We start from the raw sequence: 23,479 nt of genomic DNA on the forward strand, positions 1-23,479 counted from the left end.
AAAACAATATTCTAAAATATTTTACAACACACTTATGTATGTACTGTCTGTAGTAAGTGTAACACTGAACAAAAAAAAGGCCTAAGTCATCATGATGAATGGAGAAGAAGTGTTTTCCATTCATCATAGTGTTTTACATTGAGCACATCAGTGTTCAACTGGTTCTTATAAATGTCCATTCATATGATGGTTTGTGTGTGTCATTTGAAAACAAAATACCATTTTGAGAAGAAATAACATTGTTTTGAATGTAAAGTTTCATTTTGCAGGAGAATTGAGGGGTTTTGCCCATTGTGTGTGTGTGTTTTTTGATTTGTGTGTAGAGTTCTGAGAGTATGAGGCATGCTTTCAGAAAATGTGTGTAAACAATCGAGAAAAACTGTAACATGTTTCACTGTAGATTTGAGTTGCGCAAAGAGATTAGAATTAATCTGTTGTCAGTAGAGACAGAGAGAGAGAGAGAGAGAGAGAGAGAGAGAGAGAGAGAGGTCCCAGTCCCATCTAATCGGATTAGTTGACTATAGGTTAACAGGCTGCTGTCTGTCTCTCTCTCTCTCCGCCCTACATGTGGACGGTCGGTGTGCGCAGCAGCACTTTTACTTTCTGCTGGAGCTCCACACTTTGCAAAAGTCGTCATTTCCATCCATGTGCTCTCTCTCGTGACAACGTGGTTTCGTTTTGGCTGATGCGCGCGAATGAAACATTGCAACACGTGCGTAATTGTATAATGTCATCAGCTCTCCGAAAAAAAATGGGTGACTGCACACGCAACATGCTCAACTAGTCTACCACAGGAGGTAGGAGTTTGTGTAATCTAAAGAGATCTATGCGATGTAAGAGACTTGTTAAAAGGTAAATAGTTTGATTTGTCTTGGAGAGAGACAGCCAGTCTCCATGCTCCAGCTCCAGCGCGCCAGGCTGCACTCTCTACCCCGAGGACAGTGCTCTATTCTCGGGGGTTAGATGGTGCTGATCACGGACGACAGGGATGGAGGAGGCGCTTCGTCGGTCCGGGTCAAACAGCTCCAGCAGCAGCAGCAGCAGAAAGTCGGGAAAATCCACCCGACTATAATCGAGGAGCCGCCGCTGTCCAACTCCGACGACGAGGACTACCTTGGCTCCTGCGAGGAGGAGGAGGACGATGAAGAAGAGGAAGAAGAAGATGATGATGAATTCGAAGAAGTTGACTTCGAGGACTTGGATGATTGTCGGAGCATCGCGTCGGACGACTCCTTCTACCCGCCGGATGATGCGCTGTTCGCGGACTCGGAGCGCACTCCGTCTCCGGAGAGCCCCGAGCCGCTGTCCTTCTTCCAGGCCAGCTGCTCCAACAACGCGGCCATCGTCCGGATCATGATGAGGCACGGAGTGAAGGAGGAGGATGTCAAGGAGAAGGACAGGAACAACAGGGTAGGATGAAGCACTTTAATATAGGACCGAGCTAACTTCACACAACTACTGTAATAAGTTACTTTTAGTCAGCTTTGATACTGGTGTTACCACACCATGTGGTGGAAGAACTACTCAGAACTTTAAGTTAAAGTAGCAATACCACAGTGTGATAAATACTCTGTTACAAATAAATGTCCTGCATTCAAAGTATTCTGTAAAAGTACAAAAGTATCAGCATCAAAATAGACTTAAAGTACAAAAAGTATTAATTTTGCTGAATGCATAATATATTAGGCTATGGCCTATTACTGGATTATTATAAGTAGTGATGCATTCATGTGTACATCACTTTAATATTGCAGCTGCAACGTGGAGCTAATTCCCATTACTTTAAAAGTAATGCTAGAGTTTATATGTTGCTGAGTATTAATCTGAATCTGCAAAGTAACTATAGTAACTAAAGCTGTAAATGTAGTGAAGTAAAAAGTAAAATATTTGCCTCTGAAATGTAGTGAAGTAGAAGTATAAAGTAGCATAAAATGGAAAAACTCAATTACCTCAAAATTGTACTGAAGTACAGTACTTGAGTAAAATTACTTAGTTACATTCCACCACTGACCACATGAAAACTTGACTTGTAAGCTATATCTCAAAACAGACTAGTGTGATGGACAAGGCTTTGTGGAAGTTTTTTAGTCCAGTAAGTTTTTTTTTGTGTGTAAGCTATTAGTATCAAACTGCTAGACAGCCTCCATCATCTCCCTGTCACTTAATGCAACAAGTTCAGTTAAAGGGCCTCAGATTCAGTGGGTATTGAGGTTGCTGTAGTGTCTTAGGCATAAAGGTAGGCTTACATTTCCAGGCCCATGCTGGCCTGTCTCCCTGAAAACTTCAATACAACTTAATTGCAGCAGTTAATTAATAGTCAGATTCACAAAGCAATCAATTAGCAATCTAATATTCCTATTTATTGAAAAGGAGAGGTGTGTTTCTCAACTGTTTCTTGCCAGTTCGCTTGAAAATGCCGCATTTAAAGTCTTCTACGTGTTTTCTTTATTTCCTTGGTTCAGTTTATTTTTCATAATAAGCTCACACCTTTATCCTGAATCTTTTTTCATACCAAACTGGTACTTTCTGACAGGTCTGTCTGTGTATATGTGTGTGTGTGTTGACAGACCTCAGTTTTGCAAGAGCAAGCAACCTCAGGCTCTGTAAAAACACTGACGTCTCACACGGTTAGCAGAACACACACAATCCTCTGTATGTGTGAGAGAGTGTGTGTGTTTGTGTGCGTGGTGATGCAGGCACATTCATATATGTGTGTGTGTGTGTGTGTGTGTGTGTGTGCATCTGACTGCATTTTCTTATTCTGGATTTGGATTAAATTTGTGGGAGTCTGTGGGTAAACACATTACCTACCAATGAGATGATGGCATTAGTGCATCTTAGAGCATTAATGACCCAAGATGCATTTTAAAGCCATAAATTCCACAATAGGGAATTAGCAGTAGCTTTTTTGTTGAATGATTGACTTTTACGAACATGAAACACTGATATCAATAGCAATAATCCTTTATGTACAACTTCAGTCCGTTGACTTTAAATTACATAAATAAATTTGTATTTTTCACTAAAGGTAATTTATCAAAAGAGTTACAGATTATTGGAAATCATATCCTCACTGCAATCAAAGTATGTTCAAGTTCGCTTCACTCCTGCCAAAGAACTGCAGCCCGGGGCAAAGAGATAAATCCATAATGATGGAACGCCAGACACGTTTTCATTCATCTGGATATTTCGCTAATTGAATTAACTGCCGTGCATCTTGTAATGTTGTGACTCAGTGTATTTGTGATAATGTCTTACCATTTTATTCAGAAAACACTTGGCAAAGCCCTATTATATCATTACCGGCACATGGGTTTATACCTTCACATATACTGTAGAAGATAACCTTCTACCATTGGCCTCTAAAGAGCTCCAGTAGAGAAGTTTGGAGACCAATTGTATTGAACATTTCCAGCTGATCTGTGTTTTCATACTACTGATCTTACATCACAAATCTGTGTCTCTAACCTTGAGGCTACCCCCCATCTATCTTTTCTACAATTTCACCATCATCTCTCACCACCGCTCCCCCTCCTTATTTCTCTGTATGTATGTAATTACAGTACTGATGAGGTCATAGGAAGGAAGGGTAGAAATGACATCATTGGAATGTAAGAAATTCTCTTCTCTGCTGTATGACATGTACTATTCATTTGGTTGCCACTGCAAAACAGATGCTTGGATATAGTATGCTTTTGTGTGTGTGTAGCAGTGAGAGACGGTTATTGTTCGCATATAGATAACCAGGAAGTGTGCTCGTGCGTTCACCATTTGCTTTGCCCTGCCCTGTGACCTCGGCCCTAACCTCCATTGGAAACACATGTTGATATGAATCGGTTAAGCTCATTAGTTCACGTGTGTGTGTGTGTTCAACATCCTGACACAGATGTCAACATCCTAATATAGCAGACAGCCTGACAATGTGATTTGCAGGACAAAGAGGGGCGTTGCATTCCAGGCTTGGATTTGACCAAATATAGCAGATATACTGTACACTATTTCCCCCTTTCCTTCATCAGCAGTTTATAGGGTGATATGTTGGAGAACTAAAAAAGCTCTGAAGATGCAGAGAAGAGTGTACATTTGCCTGGTTCAGCCATATTATTTGACACATGCATACTAATTTGTTGCCTCTGTTTTCTTTGGCCCCCTTGAACAGGGAGGTCAGAGGTCAGGGGTCAGCTTCAGAACGGCAGCCCAGAAGCTGGTAGGGATTCTGTGTTTTGCATAACGGTACCTAAGCATGGTGGATGCAGGGTTAAACATTAATGATTTTTTTCCCTTGCTTGACCCAGAAATGTATATGCCCACAGTCAATATTTACTTGCCCCTATACAAATTATTATTCATTTGCGGTTATCAATAACAACAAAGACTAATAATATGACTTTTTTTATGACATTTTTAGGGAATACTATACTAAGCTAACTAATAGATTTTGTCACGTAACTTCTGTACTTAAGTTATGTCACCTTCAGTGTTGTTTAACCCCAAACCACAATCTTTTCCTAAACCTAACTAAGTCGTTTTGTTGCCTAAACCTAACCAAGTTGATCTATTCCTAAACCTAACTAAGTAGTTTTATTTTGAAATGACTGGAGTGGAAGCTGACACGTGGGACAGGTGTTGCTGGACGTTCGTAGGAAAACGCACAAAAAACACGATTTTGAAAGTCATGCTGAGCGTCACGAAAAAAAAAAGGGAAATTTGTGTCTATGTAGATGAATAAAAAAATAAAAAATAACATAAGATGTCAGATGTGTGCGTTTTGATATCTTATTGCAAACAGGGACGGTAGATTTTTGCACCAAAGCATCCACAAAAGGGTCTATTTGGCTCTGTGGTTCATAGCCAACCCCCTAATTAAATCACACTAATATGGTCATGATAAAAAGTTAAGCAGACATCAACAATCCCTCTGGATTGGACAAAATATCTTCTTCATGGCACGGATTAAGGATAAAACTAGAAAAACAAGTCAACTAGCTTCAAGCAACATTGGAAAAAATGAACCCATGTGACAGAAAAAGACAAAAATAACAAATGTTTCAAAATGGGCATCTAGGAATGCAAAGGAAATTTGATTGACATCACCTATAGGCTATATCTACATTGAGCACTACAACCCTACACTTTTAGTTAACGTTCCATGGTAACTTGAGAATATACTGTAGTATTTAGGCTAATGAGAAGACCCATACCCCTAAATTTATATATTTCTTATATTATTTTTTTCCCAGCATGTTTTGTAGGACTATTTGAATATTGTTGCGAACCAATTTTCTTTCCACTAGCTCACATGTTGAAACTTGATTAACTGTAATTCAACATAATAAGCCAGACACAAACACACTGTGTCATCCCCTGTACCCTCCGAAGACAGGGACAGACTGTCCATGTTACAACTAACACAGCATGAATGCTAAATCTGGCAAGAAACTTAATGACAAGCCATTATGTAGGTCATACGTGTACTTAATTCTCCTTGTATATGATTACGGCACAGTAATTACATACAGTATGCTGTCAGTGTCAGGATCCCTACAGTATATTCTCAGTGTTGTGACTGTGAAAGCGGATGTGCTGGATGAGATTACGGCAAACTGTTGTGCATTGTGTTATAAACAAGTAAAAGATGAATGCAAGTCAGCAAACATCATAGTTATCTCTTCTGAATGTTAATATATATTAATATATCAATGTAATCGGTGACCTCTGACCTTGTTTAGGACTACGTTTGTTCCCCTTGTGCAGTGGATTGGATACGTTGTCATGCTCACATGAAAACTCAATAAATACGCGCACACACACATGCACACGCAACCACACACACATAATTCAATCAGCTTAAATGAGGCCACCCTGCCTGACTGTTACTCCCCCCACTCTCTCTCTGTCACAAACACAAACACAGTCCTCCTCTAGAACACAAACAAACTTTTCAAATAGGTTGTGATCAGTTGACGAGCCATGCAGGACAGATACAGTGCGTTGCAGGAAACAGGAGACAAAGTCATCCACAGATTGTCACACAGGCAGACCGACACACACATCGACCATCAGGCCAACAGGCGAGCAGACTAAATGAAGCACAGGCGGGGGAGAGACAGAAATTTTGGCAGCGCAGATGGTAGCAAACATGATGCTGCTAGCAAATACAGATGAGTGGAAAAATCAAAGCGACAGTCATACACATCTGATTTGATACAGCCATGTGAACGCTCATCTGCTGACTGAAACACAGTTAACAGGGAGGCTATTGACAGAAACATGGCCCAGTGCGCCTGTGTCAGTGCTTCTGGTGTATGTGATTGAGGGTGGTCTAGAGTGTATTTGCCTGTGTGTGTGTGTGTGTGTGTCCTTGAACACAAAGATGTACTGTAAAATGCCAAACGAATGCAACGTTTTCTACTTGCAGGCTGCAGAGATACAGGTTGCCTGCGGCTTGAGTGATTTGCAGGATTTAGCCTCGGGCAGTACTTATTTGGAAGTCAAAAATACAATGTGGGGAAGCCCTTATTTAGGAAATAAGAAGGAAGTTAGATTGGTTTATTGAAGAAGTCACATTGGGAAACTCACAAGGGAAGCAGGCTCTCGGTTGCTCAAGCGTGGAGGGCTGATACTAGACTTTAGGGCTGCACAATTTATGGCCAAAATGACAATCACGATGATCTTGATCAATATTAATATCACGATTACTTATCACGATTATTTTTTAATGTTAGTGACAACATATTTTTATTGCACTTTCACATTAAAATAAACAGACTTTCACTTCCATGCTGTGCTAAATTCCTGCTAATGTACAAATTAGGGCTGCAAAATGTTAGAAAAAACAGACATTGCAATATTTTCTTTTCTGCTATATGTATTGCAATATGAAAAAAAATACAGGAATATTCACCCTATCCTTTTGTTAGCTACATTTTAAAGTTAAATCCTTCAATCTGGTGCAACATTAAGAGCTAGATAAACAATTTTATGCTCTTAATTTAATCATAAACTCATTGGTTGTATAGTGAAGCCAAAACATCTCGATCACCGGCTGGTGGCTATAGCTGTTAGTTTAGGAAGCGCTTGATTTGAGTTTTCTATGAGCATAACACACATTTTAAATGTCAATATATAGCAGGCGATCATATTCATTTAATTGTGGGAAGCCAAAATCATGATCGTGATTAATATTCGATTAATTGTGCAGCCCTACTAGACATTAAGGGGAGATTAAACCGGTTCCTACTGGGCTGGGATGCTATCCTCATTGTTTATGTGTATATGATAATGATGCTACAGTTTTTGTGGGATGGAGTTTGCCATTTTCCAGCAGTAGTAGAATGATAAATATCATAGGGCATAAAGAAGCATATCACTGGACTAATAAGGATTAGGATATTTCTAATATCTGATTAGCTCCATCAATTTTAAAACTTATACTAAACAAAAATTGGAAATTGATTATTGGTTAATTATTCCAGATTCTCTGTCATATCAGTACCAGCTGAAGTCAATTCAACCATGCTTTTCCATGCTTAGTGCAAACATGTACTTTGCTTTATATGATTCGATTAAGATGCAATTGATAACACAGTTGAACATTGGCTGGGAATGCTGTATTTATTGAGTGCCTATAAGGAACGTTAAGGGTTACTCTGGGTGTTGTGTCACCCTCGTTGGAGCCAATTATTACACCATTCTCGCATCAATTGTAGATGCACAGTTACGTCTGTCTCCCTCCCCCTCTCTCTCTCTCTGTGTGTCGCTGACTGACACGGCTAAGCCTTTCTATTCCTAGCTTTGGATAGTCCCCAGATTACTTTGCGGGTGTGTTTGTGTCTTTGTCTGTGTGCCTATATAGGCTAATAATACGTTGACCAGCATGTGTGTGTGTGTCTGTCTGTATTTAGACGGCATCAGAACCCACTGACCTTGATTGCGAATGCAAGTTTTAGTTCAAGTTCAACTGAAATTAAAATTAATTTCGCTAAGGAATCTCTATGTATCATCGTGGTTTGTTATGACATACGTTCATAGGCACAGTTTGAACTTTAAGGTTGGGCGGGTTCACAAAAAAATCTATAGGGAATGTAATGTGTACAATGCAGAGAGGTCTAATGTATTTGGATGCGTGTAGCCTAAATATTACACCTTCCAAACAGAATGCAATGCAAGCATCAGTGACAAAATCAGTTTGATTGCATTGTTTTCTATTGACTGGCCGTGAGCGGCGCTGCACAGAATGACGCTGAACTTTTGAGAGACTTCTATTTATTCCTGTCGCTCGCTTTGAAAGCACTGCAATGGACGAGGAACGGCTCGTGAAGTTGAAATGAGGAGTTATCTACAGGCCTGTGATACCTCCATATTTCACTACAGAAACCTAAATAAGGAGGCGGCAGGCTGGAGGGAGATCACCAGGAGATCACCTGAGAGTTGACATACTGCTGGCTGTATTGTAGGCAAATCTTCAGTAAATATCGCAGTATAAAACCTGTTTTCTGTTTATAAAACACAAACGTTGGAAAATAGCAAGTAGGCTATCACCCATCTTTTAAGTGGTTACGTCTCTAGTCTGATCTTGACCGCACAGCTGATAGGTACGTGGTTTGTTTACATGGCGTAACAGAAAGTGCATATTTAACGGTGTGTGGACAGAGAGTGTCCGATGTTATTAGGCTATAAGTAAATACATGTCAGACCACAGATCTATCTATCTTATCTTGTTGGTTTCTTATTCTGTTATAAAAAATATAAGATGCATTTCTAAGGAGGTTCAGTGAGCCAGCTGAACCAACTCAAACTGTACCTGTGAATATGTTCTAATTTTGTTATTACCAATAATCAATTTAAATTTGAAAGCTTACCAGCAGGATGGATCTTCCCAAATGTTGAATGTTTTACAGGGACAGACAGCTTAAATTACTACTGTTAGACAGCTATATGGAAAAAAAATGCCTTATATCCACATTCATAACCCATAATAATGCACAAGAAATGAAGAGATTTGAGTAATCTTAATTCAGAAGAGCATCTTTCAGTGTTGATCCTGTAAAGTATCAAGAGACCCCGCCAAACAGCACTTAGCACCACAGGGCATTTTGGCTTCAAACGTAACATATGCTACTTTATACTTCACTTTACAAGCTATAATAAAAGAACATGTCAAGAAACACTTCCATCAAAGGGAAGTTTTGAGGGTAAACCCCCCCCCACCTAATTTTATGAGAGCAGCTCCAATCCAGTGTAATGGAACAGAGCAGATTACAGTCAGGAAGAACGTATGTCTATGTCCATCAGCATCAAGTAATGAAAGCTTTAAAATTGCCATAGTGTGCACCTTCATTTGGCCTACATACAAAATAAATAATCCTCCGAAAAACTATCGGCGAGGATTTGAATCTCGCGTTCAAAGTCTCTCTTTACATTTCACTGAATCCCTATCTCTCACACACACACACATGCACTGCACACACACACTCATCCATCCCTGGAAGTACCTCTCTTGATTGTTTCAGGGCTGTTGAGCTACCTGGTAGTGTTGTTATTTTTATCCCTCCAGCCTCACAGTTAGTCATTGAGTGGGTAATATTGTGTAGTACATGATTGCCTTTTTCTCGATTCAGGTGCATCCCTGCAATTGTACGCTGTGTGTGCATTTCGCCGGTGCTCTTCTCTCCGATTCTTCAGTCACTAACATTGCCAGCAGCCGCCGGTAAAGTGCATCAGAGCCCGACAGACATAACAAATATCCCAAATAGGGATGTGCTGAGTAGTAAAACTAGAGCCTGGGAGAAAAGGGGTACAAAAGAAGTTAAATGCTTGTGCGTGTGTGTGTGTGGAAAAAAGGTTCACAGAGAAAATAGGACATTGCCAGACGACTGAGATTGGTCCAGACATGCTGCAGGGCATGCTGCTAAAGTACATCACAGCAAGGCTGGAGGCTTGCCAAGAATGTGTGTGTGTGTGTACGAGAGTGAGAGAGAGAAACATAGACAAGGTCTACATGCATGTGTCTGACCAGATAGAGCAATCTGGAGCTGTGCCAGTTTAAGTGAACTTCTTCCAGACAATCCCGCAGTTACTCGGCAGGACCTCTCTCCACCTTTTCCCCTTTAAAACGCTCAGGGCTGACAGCACTAATGTGACTACATCTCCTGCTGGCTGACAGCCTGGCTTCGTTACAGCCAAAATCTTAAATTCAGTTTGTTTTTACAGGTGAAAAAAACATCTACTGTACATGTAGTGTAAATGCTGCATTCTAACTGTTGCTATGTGTTCAGTCTGATACAGATTAATACAAATAAAGGCAGCACTCTATCCTTTCACACTCTGTCAGTATAATGTTTGTGTGTGTGTGTGTGTGTGTAGTCGATAGATATGGGGGAGGTTGGCACCCACTTTGTTTCTATAAACCTTTAGGCCCTCTCTGTACCAATCTTCAGTCATTGTTATATTTATTCATTTCAGCGAAGACAGAACTTTTCATCACATCCATACCAGAGTTTGAAAGAATAATTTGCTGGAGTCACACAGTGTGCTCGTGCCAAGAGGTGCAAGTAGGTTTTATGAGTGCTCTTGTGAAGAGAACATCATGTCACAGAAGAAGGGTCATGAAACACGTTCGCTCAAGGAATATAATAAATATGGAACAAATTGTAACAATTTACCTAAACACTAATATTTCACTCTTTCTAGTGAAGTTTGAATGGATTTCTTAAGTCTGATTTTTAACTCTTTGTGGCAAAGGTCTGATATAGAGAGCTGCAGGGATGACGTATTTTGTGGCAAACAAACGTTTATGATACTTACACGTTTTATTCAGCAATATAATCTTCACAAATGAACACCGCTTTTATGATTTATGAAGGGTAAACGGGATGTGCAAGAAGTAAAAAGCTAACGTCAGGCTATAAACGAACTACACCACGTTCGCATGACTTCACGTCACCACCACTAAGCTAAAGGCGGACTATTGTGTTCGGCGTGATGACGTTTAGTAGTCTTATTTTTCCACTTGTTAGCAACCACCTTTTCTAAGACACGTAAAAGCTTCAAAATTTGCAAGTGGGATATTTACTGACGTATTTTCTATAGTAGAACAAAACGTTAAAATGTATGCAGCTCGTGTTAACTACGGACCTCATTTCAGGCATCTAACCAAAAACCCAATCAAAATACCCATCGACTTTGAAACGAGGGAACCAGAAGTGCTAAAATGCGAACTCATTTCCGGGTTTTAGGACTCATTTCTGCAGCACTCTGTTCACATGTCATTAAATATGTACAAAGTTCAGTACCCCATGATGATTTTATACAGTGATCGGTGATCGATCTTTTTTTTTTCTCATTTCACAGCAGGGAGGAGATGATAATTACATATTGCTTCTGTTTTAATCATCATGTCTGTGCTGGCATAGTTCAAAAACACAGGACATGCACTCTGTACTGTCATCATACCTTATTCTTTTAGGTTATGTACAGTACGATATAGCCTGATGTAGCAGATAGGGCAGTCACAGTCTGATTTTTACCACCCTCTATTTTAGCAAAGTTGGTTAAATCTAAAGCAATGCCTTCATTGGAAAAGCCTTTAAAGGTGCAGTGTGTAGGATTTGGCGGCATCTAGCGGTGAGGTTGCAAATTGCAACCAAATGAAACTTCTCCAGTGTGTCAAGCATGTAGGAGAACTACGGTGGCTGACGCGAAAAAGCAAACCAAACATTGGCTTGAGATAGGGATCTAGAACCAGCGTTTGGTTTGTCCCTTCCGGGTTACTGTAGAAACATGGAGGCCAGCTCTGTGAGAGGACAGCCGCAATTTTGGACTGATATTTCTAATGTTTTTATTGTTCAACACATGTAATTTCGGTAAAGACATTAAATATGATAATGAAATAGAAATAATTTTGTTTTACTTCTGTACGGCACTTTTTAGGCGGTCGTTTTACTGCCGTCCGGTAGTCGCTTTCAGTCCAAAATGGCGGAAGCGTAGCTTCGCTGCTGGGCGCTAATGTTGGAGTGGAACAAACAATTGACTTTCACTTCTTGGCAATATACATTCTTTGCCCGCTCTGTATGTAGATATACGTAAATGGCTCATTCTAAGGTAACAAAAACACAATGATTTTTTATTGTCAGGTGGTTATAAACTAATGCAAAACACAATTATTAATATTATATTTCAGTTCTGCCAATAGATCCCCTAAATGCTACACACTGTTCTTTTAAAGCTGTTTAAGTGAATTGGGGATTTATTTTTCTTACTGGAAATACAAGGTCTAAATGAAAATGCCTAAACCATGCCTGGCGTACGTTCAGCACACACCTGTAGCAGAATATATAAATATTTGTCTTGCAGCTGATGCATGCACCGTCTGTGTGTGTTTTGACAGCACTAGGTTTGGCTGGTTGACCTTTCCAGTACACCTGGGTTTAATAAAGCACTAATTAAGAGTCCCTGTAGGGTCCGCCAGCTTTACAATCAGTAGGTCGTTGTGAAAAACACATTGTTTGTTTGACTTTGCCGCAAATTACATTTTTCCGATAGCCGCAGCGGCTTCACAAGTTACGCTTGTCATCCTGAGGTGAAATACAATAACATTTATACCGTTTTTAATGAAGAACTTATAGTATCCACTGTTTTGTCAGTTGCCTAGAAACCGACTCACGACTTTAACCAGTTGAACATCAAGAACATTGTGTATTTTACTTCTCACATTGAAATTAAACTCCTGAGTTCCATTTGGAGGCAGATTTAAATGTAATACATGTAAGCTTTATGCCTTCGATGGAGCAAAAAAAGAAAAAAAAAACTTTAAAAAAGACACAGTTGTATTGGTCTGAAGAATGAAAGACATGCTTTCAAAAGTCAGAGCTGCTATACTGCAGGTTAAAAACAAAATAGACAGTGCTAACATTAGCTATCAAGTCACAAATATACAATTTGTTGTCTCTTACAGGTGTGTTATCAAGATCTAAGGTTACAATTCTGGCTTCCAGTAGGAAAACTCAGCATTTATCCACCTGTGCTCTGACTGAAAGTGAAAGGCATCTCTTTCTAACAGAAATATGTAATGTATAAATGTATAAATACACCGTGTATATGATATGTCAACTGAGAACTCTGTGTTCCTGAAAATCTACTCGCCGCTTCCAACCCCCTTCCCCATCTCTCCACTGGTGGTAAACCTGTTTGTCTTGGCTGATGGAGTGTGCACCTTCCGGAAAGCACCCGACTTTTACAGGAGTTTTCCAGGACTCCTGAAAAACTCACACTCACAGACAAACATTTACACATACGTCCACACACACACATAAAAGGGGTTCTTATTCTGGTATGAACACACACACAGACACACGCACACACACACGAAAGTACACAACAACATCAGACGGGGAGACAGCTTATTTTTCCGCTGAGTTCAAGACGGTTCAGTTCTCAATGAAAAGACAACAGATGTCACAGTTATTCAAGGATATAAGTTGGGAGAGATGGCCTCCAGGTCTTTTGGGTTTCTACTGACTGCTGTGAATGAATGTTTTTTTTTTCCTGAACATTTTGCGCATTGTAAATTTAAGCCTCTCTCCCTTTTCCCTCGTCTTTTAACTCCTCTCCTGTCACTTTTGTTTTGTGTCTCAGACGGGGCTGTTGGTTGCAAGTTACCAAGGTTACGTGGACGTCGTCATAGCGCTGTCTCAGTGTCCGCATCTGGATGTCAACTGGCAGGACAGCGAGGGAAACACAGCTCTCATCACCGCTGCTCAAGCAGGTAACACACACACACACGCACGCACGCAAACACAGTTATGTACTTAATGCCTAACCCTAACCCTAACCTAAACCTAATTCTAACCTGAACCTTAAAACCAAGTCTGAACCCTCAAACAGGCCTGTGAAGATCTGTCCGAATGTGAGGACCAGCCAAAATGTCTTCACTTTCCAAAAATGTCCTCACTCTGAAGGTCTAAAACTCAAATTGGTCCTCACAAAGATAGCTGTACAAGTACACACACACACACACACACACACACAAATGAACACAGCAGTATATCAAACATTGGCTTAGTTACACACACACGCAGGCGCTGACAGTTCTGGTTCACAGCGCTGATGAACACATGCACGCACAGATACAAATATACACACACAGGCAGTTTGGCACTAATGCTGACACAGACGAACACACACAGACTAGCATGAAAAAGTCTGAACTCGCTGTACTTAATCTTTTGGAAACAGAAGTAATGAGTGTGTAGTGTGAAAGCGAATAAGGACCAGCCGTATGGACGTGGATCTCGCCTGTCCAAAATATGATAGACAAGTGTGAATGAGCCTTCAGCAGCTCTTATCCAAGCCAGACGGTGTATTGTGACCTACATTAACTACTGTCCGTCCCTCTGTTCTTCAAGGCCACATAACAATCACCAACTATCTGCTGAACTACTACTCCGGGTTGGACATCGAGAGGAGAAACTGCCACGGCTTCACCGCGCTGATGAAAGCTGCCATGCAGGGCCGGGTGGAATGTGTGCGCTCGCTCATGATGGCAGGTGAGGAAAATATGTCTGGAAAAAACTAAATGTACAAAACTCTATGAGAGCAGAAAAGAGGAAACGCGCAGATTTCATACACAGACACATTACTCAGAAATGTGTCTGGATTTTACAAATTACCTTGATTTTTTTGGGACAGATTTAACTGATAACACCCACAAAAGACATTTATTCTGCCATTACTCTGCCATCAAGAAAAAATATGAACAGATTTTCAGTAAAATTGGTGGACAGATGGACAATTTGAATACGTTTTGGCAGCGATCCAGATTTTAGTTATTAGATGATTATTCTCTTTTTAGCCATAACTATGAAACTGATGGAGAGATTTGATACCAAATCATCAAGACAGGGGGTTTTAAGTCAGGAATTCATTTTAACTTTAATGATCGGAATGACACCTTGAGATACATTTTTCAACATGTTTCTTCAACATTTCTTTGCTCTCCTCTTCACTTCTGAGAACATGTAACTCTTTCTATCTCCACCTATTTTTATCTTTTAACTAGGGCTGTCAAAGTTAACTCGATAACGCGTCAATGCAAATTTGTTTTAACGCCACTAATTTCTTTAACGCATTAACGCAACTTGCGATTTTTAGCGGGCTCAGTTTTAAAGCTAGAGTTAAGATACTGGCATCCGATGAAACTAGAAAACCTAAGGAATCCATTGGTACCAACCATGTCATACTAGCTTGTCGCAAAGGAGGCAAAATAATGCTCCAAACTCCAAAGGAAAAACATTTTCAAAGGTGTCCCTTTGACCTCTGACCTCAAGATATGTGAATGAAAATGGGTTATATGGGTACCCACGAGTCTCCCCTTTACAGACATGCCCACTTTATGATAATCACATGCAGTTTGGGGAAAGTCATAGTCAAGTCAGCACACTGACACACTGACAGCTGTTGTTGCCTGTTGGGCTGCAGTTTGCCATGTTATGATTTGAGCATATTTTTTATGCTAAATACAGTACCTGTGAGGGTTTCTGGACAATATTGGTCATTGTTTTGTGTTATTAATTGATTTCTAATAATAAATATATACATTAATTTGCATAAAGCAAGCATATTTGCCCACTCCCATGTTGATAAAAGTATTAAATACTTGACAAATCTCCCTTTAAGGTACATTTTGAACAATTAAAATTCGATTGACAGCCCTAATTTTAACCCATATCTCTGTTTATCCACCTTATCTTAGACTCTTTCTTTGTCATATTTAACCTTCTTTGCTGTGTCACCACCAGGAGCTTCCATGGACGCCAGGGACCATGGCCGCCACTTCACTGCTAGGGACTGGGCCTTGTTTACGGGCCGCTATGAAACTGCCTGGGTGATGACGCGCCTGATGGAGCGGTCCTGCCCGCGCCAGTACAATGATACATACAGGTAAACTCATAGCTGGTTCACATGGTTTCTGCACTGTCTTTTCTGGCTATGTATTGCAAGAGATGGGGATTTAGACAACACAAGGTCAAAAAAAAGTTTTGTGTAAGATTTAAGGAGGGTCTGTGCAAGTGGCTGAGGTGGCAGGAGTGAACTACATGGAAATACCCAGCCCAAGTACAGAACATACAATATTATACATGCATCAAGCAACACTAAAGTAGCCTTGAGAGAGTCTATGACTTATTTTATGATGGATTTATATCAAATGTGTTCTCCCAGTCTAGAGTGGCCCCCGCTGGCATCACTGGCGGCCAAAGCCCAGGAGCCCCGCGGCTGTCTGAAGCGCCTGTCGGACACATTGCGGGACTTCTTCAACATCTCGAATGTCACCAACCCTGAGGATGAAGGCGTTATCGACCACATGGTTTGCGTCACAACTGCCATGAGGAGCCCTTTCATTGCTGTGGCATGCCATACAGTGAGTAATTAAGCTCTAGATACTGTTTACTCTTTCATTATCTACTTATTCATTAATCGGCATTAAACAGTGTCTCACGAGATCCATCATTCCCAACCTGCATGCCCCTCACTTTCTCCCTCATGCCAACAAGCATTTTTGCAAATGTAAGCTGAGATAAGGTGAAGCGGGTAACTACTCTCTGCGATAAGGAAGGATTTTTTAAAGTTGCTCTCCTCGGCATTATTCCTGGTGGTGTCCGTACATACTCAGCATAGTTGGAGATATCAGGGCTCATTTTCTTATCTTCAGTTTGGAGCCAAACATTCTTGTACAATGTGGAAATCACCTCCCACAGACTTCAAATTTGACAGAACAGTCAATATTTGTGTTTGTGTGCAAATTAATTCGGTTTCTGTGCTTAACAAGTAGAAGAATAAAGTAGTTCTAGCACGGCTGTTTCATAGAATTGATGTGCAAATAAACTAATGATAATATTGTGTTAATTATGCTATTAAAAGGATAAATCTGGCGCTCATTTGTCTTTTATTTCATCAGCAAATTCTCCGCTTTTTCATGGGATTTGCTCGTAATAATTAAAGGATGTAATTAACGGCAGCCTTATCTGATAAGCAGGTTATTCATGGAAGATTACCAGCACTGCAATGCTGCAAACAAAAGGGAGACTGAGCACTGCTTTTTAATAATTAACAAAACTGAATTCTACTATTATCACTACTATTGCTACTGTAGTAATAATCTCTATAAACAGATTCTGCTTTCATATACAGAATATGTAGGCTACGGGACAAGATTTTGGTATCGGAAGCGTCCTGGTTTCAGTTTGTGTACGTGTGGAGAGCAAGAGGGGTGGAACGCATAGGGCAAAATGCAATCTAGGAACCCACCGGCTATCGTCTGACGATTATTAAACCTTTTATTGGTTTAAAATGACCTTGTAAACTCGCTACTTGTGAAACAATCCAGTCACACACGTCTTGCCCCCAGAGGCTAAATCGTTGTCAGGCCGATAGCCGATGGGTTCTGAGGTTGCTATATCATAACAAGTAATACTATTCATGGATTGATTGTTGATTTTGTTTCAGGTGTGTCCTGACAGCCCCCCCAGTGTTGGCAAACGGCGCCATGCGGTTCCCGAGATCATCCGCCAGCAGCGCGCCAAGGAGCTCCGCTCCATCAACCCCGACAGGGTGGACAGCCACCTCAAACTCTTCCAGAACTCCCGGGTCACACTGGTGGCCAAGAACTCAACAGACCGCCGGGCCAGCCTTCAGGCCCAGAGCGCGGTGCCTCGACACAGGAGCTCCAGTCTGACCATGGCGGCTTATAACGAAGCCCTGGAGCTGCGGAGAACCAGCCTGCTGCCCATGCACATGGTGCTGAGGAGGAGCAGCGTCAGGCCGGGTTTCAGAGTCCCCAAAGTGAGGGTGTCCAAGGCCCCCGCGCCCACTTATGAACCAGAAAAGATCCGGAGGAAGAGCAGCGCCAAAGACGGAGGGGGGCATTTGCTGCAGATACCAAAGTGGCGGTACAAGGAGCTAAAGGAAGAAAGGAAGAAAGCCGAGGAGGCCGAGAGGAGGAGGCTGGAGGCTTTAACCAAGAGACACCTCGCTGCCGGGAAAAGGAAGTGATATCATTGCCTCAGAAGACGCCACGTACACTACCCCAAAAAGAAGCAAAATCCGGACAGACTATAAAGTTTGAGAGATTTGTTTTCTACGATATACTAAGTACCAGATGTGTTCCTAAAAGAGGACAGAAGACTGCTTGTCTGGTCAGTTTTGGAAGAGGGGGATGCCAGTTGGCCTCTTAAAAATGGCTGCGGGACAGCATTAGAAGTGCACAATGCTCAGTGTCCTTTATGATGTCAAAACAGTGAATACCCAGGGGATTTTATACTTGAAATGTTTTTAGCTAACTTATTTTTCATATTTATTGCTTTTTGATGGATGGCCTAGTCTATATATTTTGTTACAGCAGTGTTTTTTCTAGCGTGTTACACTGTATTGGAGAAGAAACTTATTAATTAACACACCACAGCAGAAATTTGTACATCTTTCTGCCTAAAAAATGGAATTTATTAAAGATGTTATGGGATAATGTCTTTAAATGATTCAGTGGAGAACACTAATAGTCGTGTCATATTGACTGAGAAAGCTAAACATAAGCTTATATAAAAATCTAATGGCATTTGACAGCAATATTTTTAGATGCTTTTTCTTTTGCTTCACAAAAAATGACAAACCCATGAATGTATTTCGCATATATATTTTATATTAGAGATTTTAACGCTTTTTTGAAGACAAACTTTGTATTTTTTATTCAATATGGACTTTTTTCCACATACTGATATATATATATAAACAACTGTTTTCTAGTCTTAACGTTCGAGACCAAGACTGACGTGAAGCACTGTTGCGATGTTAAATCTTACCGTTGTGGGAAGAAAGTTCTTCTGAAATGTTTACATTGCAAAAACCTCTGAGATTGATTGATTTGGTGTGTACAGGGTACGGATGATGTGAACAAAATAAACACTTCTGCTAACTGTGGATGTGATTGCGATTGAGCGGAATATTGATGCTTTATTGTTGCTATAATTTCAAATGCTTCCGCTATGTTGTGTTGGAAAGTTAAAGGGACTGTTTGTAACTTTTTAAGCGTATAAATGTAGCGGGTCGCCACACATGCGCGCTCGCATACGCGCGTTCGCGTGTGGCCGCTGCCTCCCCTCCTCTCCCTGCCTGCCTTCACTCAGACAGCGCGCGCGTTCTCGCTCAGCTCGCTGCACCTCTAGACGTGAACGCGTGCTCACTCCACACTGCAGAAGAGTTAGTAGCTCTGAGAATATCTAGTGAATGTACAGTGGACGTTTGTGCAGAAATAACTGCTGCAGCTCCTCCAGACCAACAGAGGTTTCCCGTGTCTTGTGAAGTGACGGAGCTCATCAGCGAGTAACGTTATCGTCTCGTTACCTCCCGGGTGCCGGTGTCTCCTCTGCTCTCTCCGGCTGCGGGCGGAGAGAGCAGGGAGACACGCTGCAGAGCCCCGCTACATCAGCCTGCGCAGAGGCAGGAAAAGCCAACACTAAGATCAGATCTAAATCATGTTCATGGAGAGACCTTCGTCTGGTCAGCTAACATTACTGCCAAGCAGCTGAAATATAGAGTGATATTGTGGTTTTAGCTGACGTGTGTCGCCTCACTGTTTTGAGTGATGCTCGTTCAGGTATATTTAGAGCGAGCAAGCGCGAGCCCGACGCTGACTTTCGTTGATTTCACGGCCACAGGTGTCGCTGTTAAGAAGCATTTCTGAAAGTTACAAACAGTCCCTTTAATAACAAAATGATGTTTTTTTTTACTCTTATTGATATTCATAAAACATCTTAGCATTGGGGGCATGCATTTAATCTATTAAACAGAAGGGTGAGCCTCGGCCAATGCGACAATACAAGTAGAATTGAAGTGATAATCCCTAACATACGGACCCTCTGATAAAAAAAAACTGCCAACCCGTTATAGAGCAAGAGGTCAGCTCCGTGTTTCAACATTAGAACAGTGAAAATAATGGCTGAGGTTAAAACACACAAAGCCACGAGAGGATCAGTGATATTGTCGGGATTTTTCAGAGCACAATTTCACGGGTCCTAACTCCTCGTGGCGATTGCAGCGTTAAGTGCCATCCAAGAGCGTGTGTCTAATAATATACATGGTGATGAGTTGCTAAGGGGTTGCAAGGGCACCGCGCAACCAAATAATTTCTTCAAATAAACTTCATTGACTTCAGAGTGGCAATCTGCTCAGATACTTGCCCAGAGGAAGTCATTTGAACGCGACAAAAGAAGAGCAGTCGAGTCCTGCACTTAAACTGTAAATGGTCGCAGGATTAACATATTTAACATCAACATAAGAAAATGAGCTTTTTTGCTGGCAATGCGGTGTATTATTTATATATTTACGAATAAAAACGATATTAATTCTGGTAATTTTGATCGTCTATTCCAAGTTCACTCATACAGAGTGTGGAGGAATGAACACATGAGTGTGCTGTGTGTTGTGTTGTGTTGTGTTGTGTGTGTGGGAGAGAGGCAAAACCTATTAGACCTGAATGCATCAGATAATATTTAGGTCACGGTTGTAGCTCACAGTTACAACACACAGCTGTTGGATTAGATTGTAACCTGAGATTATGAAGCGCCACAGGGCTTGGTCAGCGATTCTCCTCCCACACCCCCTGACAGAAAGTCAAAAGAGGCCAAATAAACAAGGCACTGATAGTGTTGCAGCTATTATGTCATGCTGTGATGCTACAGGCTGGGATTTAGACAGGATGACCTGATTCAGTGAATGAGTGCTTCTGTCAAACCTGTGAATTTGGGGGGGAATCCTTAGGTGGGGCCCTCTGCTGGTTGGTTTTGGTACAACACCTAAGGATTTCTGCATGTTAGATCAAATATATGCATTGACATGAAGTGTATTCTTTAATTATATTGCTGAATAATCAGAACAATGTCAGAATTTCTGATATAACTATTGCATTGTTGTTACTTCTTAACATGTCTTTTGATTCAAATATGTCACCTTTATTTAACTAATAATACGCAACAATGATTTGATGTTTTAACATGTGGATTTTTAGATCAACACATAATATTGCAGCTTGATAGGTTGTGTGATGTAGTTATTACATCACCACTACACATAGTTGTTAAATCTTAAATATGATTATGTAATTTTTCTAACTATGTGTCATGAAAAGCAAGAAGAAACATGAAGCAATATTTGTGTGTAGATGAATATAATGTACAGGGAAGTAAAAAAAAATGTAATTATAAGTAATTGAATCATTATATTTCTCTGGGGCAAAATTAATAGTAGTCAAGTACATCTGCGGTTTTATTTATAAATAATACATGCTTAAAAATATTATTATCCTTATGGTCACGATGAAGCAAGAACTAAAATGTAATCTATCCCAGTGCTGAAGGTATGAGAACCATTTCATTTTAATTTCTTTTTTTAGCATTCTGTGAAACGATACTGTGATGCAATCAAGGATAAAGTAGGTCCCTCTTAATGAATTCCATTTCTGAAAAGCTGAAAAGTATGAATAAATGAAAATGTCTCACTATTAAATCAGCATCAGAATGATCTCCAACGTCTGAACTAAAAATGAACTGTAAGTGGCGGTGCCCTCGCTGATAAGAAGTGAGGAAAACTACGCAGAGACCCGCTCTCTTACACACAAACTTCTCCCAGGAGGAGGAACACCAAAACTTGATAAAAACTACTGCATTACACTTTCTGTTAGACATTTTCAGGAGCGACACAACAGAAAATAGGTTAGTTTTGTTTGAGGAGTACCACCCCAGGATGCTTGGAACATTAACAGAAGCTGGAAGTAGTTTGGTTTTGGTGAAACTGGAGCCCAAATGCCGTAGATTTGTCATGTCAACCTTGATGCCTTATCAGAATGACCATGAGCACATCCAAAAAAGGTCTCAACCCAAATGACTGAAATACCTTTCCCTCCCACTGTTGCCTGTTGACTGAGTGAACCGCAGCATCGGTGGAAGGTTTTTCAGGCGGCTGTGTCACAGAAATGACCAGTCTCAACTAGCTGGAGCCAGTTTTAATGTTCCTGGGGACCACATGGCTAACAGCTGGCGGTGTATACTCAGGGCTAATAAAGTGGCTCCAAATGAGGACTTGGCGCTGAGAGTAAAGTGCCTTAAACTATAACCTTGACTGTTTTTACGGAGTTTGAAGAAAAACAAAAAAAAAGCATGTTTATGTCCTAAATATACCCACAGAGAGGGCAGTGCCTTGCTCATGGGTATATATTGTTACTTGGCACCAGAGCAGATGACTAAGCCAGTCAATGAGTGGGTCTACCAGATTAAACAAAGCTGTCTCTCTACAGACTTCATACTATCATGAGGAAAACTAAACCTACATCCCTATTATTTGATATTGAAGCAGAGACACTCCAGGTTTTTTGTATTACAAGTTTTCTGAAAATGTATGTTTAAATATGTGCTAATTTGCATGCATTTCCAGAACAGAAATCTGAACATTGGATAAAGCCAGGTTCACAATTCTTGTTTCATTTTGTTGACATATTAGAGTTAAAAGTTGTTCTAAAAAAATCTATTTCTGCTGTTTTCAGGGATAAAATCTTGTATAAATCATGCTAGGAATGATATATGAACAAACCAGTCTGCAAAAACTTTCAGAATACAGATGAAACTGGAAAGTTTGGTGTATGCAGGTGCTACTGAAGTGGGGATTTCTGGCTCAGAGTCTGAGAAAAAAAAAAAAATTTTGAGAAAGATGTGTAAAATAAAATTCCATAAATTTTGAAGACACTGAAGGTGAACAGGGTAAAAATATTTAACTAATAGATATTACCACAAAAACGACCCAGTTGGTTAAATCAAGACAATTATTTCTTGTATTTCAAGTTTTCTGAAATTGTATGTCTAAATATGCAAATGATACATTATCTTATTAAATATGTGCTAATGTGCAGACATTTCCAGAACAGAAATCTGAACATTGGATAAAGCCAGGTTCAAAATTCTTGTTCCATTCTGTTAACACAATAGAGTTAAACGTTTTTACAAAGGGGATATTGGATATCTCTTTTTTATCACTCTATAAATCAGAAAATATTGTCAACAGCCCTAAAAAATCCATTTCCACCATGATTTTAGGAATAAAATGTTCTATGAATCAGGCTATGAATCATACTGTATGAACAAACCCCTCAGTAAAAACCTTCAGAATATAGATAGGAATGAAAGTGGAAAGTTTGGAGTATGTGATACAGAAGTGGAGATTTCTGGCTCAGAGTAACGGCCTTTAAAGTTATGTATTGTAAAATTCCATACATTTTGAAGACACTGCAGGTGAATAGGGTAAGAATATATAACAAATAGATATTACCATGAAACTTTCCCAGTTGATTACTTGCATCGAGACAATTTTTTTGTATGACAAGTTTTGTAAAATTTTACATTTAAATATGCAAATGAGGCATTATCTAATGCTGACTTTGGAG

At 40.3% G+C, this 23,479-nt stretch overlaps 1 protein-coding gene and 1 long non-coding RNA gene across 2 annotated transcripts; one reads left to right on the forward strand and one right to left on the reverse strand.

The window, feature by feature from the left end:
- Positions 1 to 490: 490 nt before the first annotated feature.
- On the forward strand, positions 491 to 18,982 carry ankrd33ba (ankyrin repeat domain 33ba). Its single transcript, XM_037757565.1, has 6 exons — positions 491 to 1,410; positions 13,636 to 13,765; positions 14,406 to 14,546; positions 15,798 to 15,939; positions 16,219 to 16,417; positions 17,503 to 18,982. Exons 1-6 carry the CDS (start codon positions 964 to 966, stop codon positions 18,046 to 18,048), a joined length of 1,605 nt encoding a protein of 534 aa, XP_037613493.1. The 5' UTR covers positions 491 to 963; the 3' UTR covers positions 18,049 to 18,982.
- On the reverse strand, positions 3,170 to 4,379 carry LOC119480918. Its single transcript, XR_005205034.1, has 2 exons — positions 3,394 to 4,379; positions 3,170 to 3,362 (listed from the first exon to the last, which is right to left on the reverse strand). It is a non-coding gene; the product is annotated as an uncharacterized LOC119480918 (long non-coding RNA).
- Positions 18,983 to 23,479: the final 4,497 nt, after the last annotated feature.

Source organism: Sebastes umbrosus, chromosome 21 (genome assembly GCF_015220745.1).
Source record: "Sebastes umbrosus isolate fSebUmb1 chromosome 21, fSebUmb1.pri, whole genome shotgun sequence".
NCBI classification, from domain to species: domain Eukaryota; kingdom Metazoa; phylum Chordata; class Actinopteri; order Perciformes; family Sebastidae; genus Sebastes; species Sebastes umbrosus.

Bases quoted from the DNA above. Each gene is read 5' to 3' on its own strand.
- ankrd33ba (XM_037757565.1), top strand. From the start codon at position 964: ATGGTGCTGATCACGGACGACAGGGATGGAGGAGGCGCTTCGTCGGTC. The intron at 14,547-15,797 runs GTGAGGAAAATA...TGTCACCACCAG, and splicing joins GCGCTCGCTCATGATGGCAG to GAGCTTCCATGGACGCCAGG. The intron at 15,940-16,218 runs GTAAACTCATAG...GTGTTCTCCCAG, and splicing joins CAGTACAATGATACATACAG to TCTAGAGTGGCCCCCGCTGG.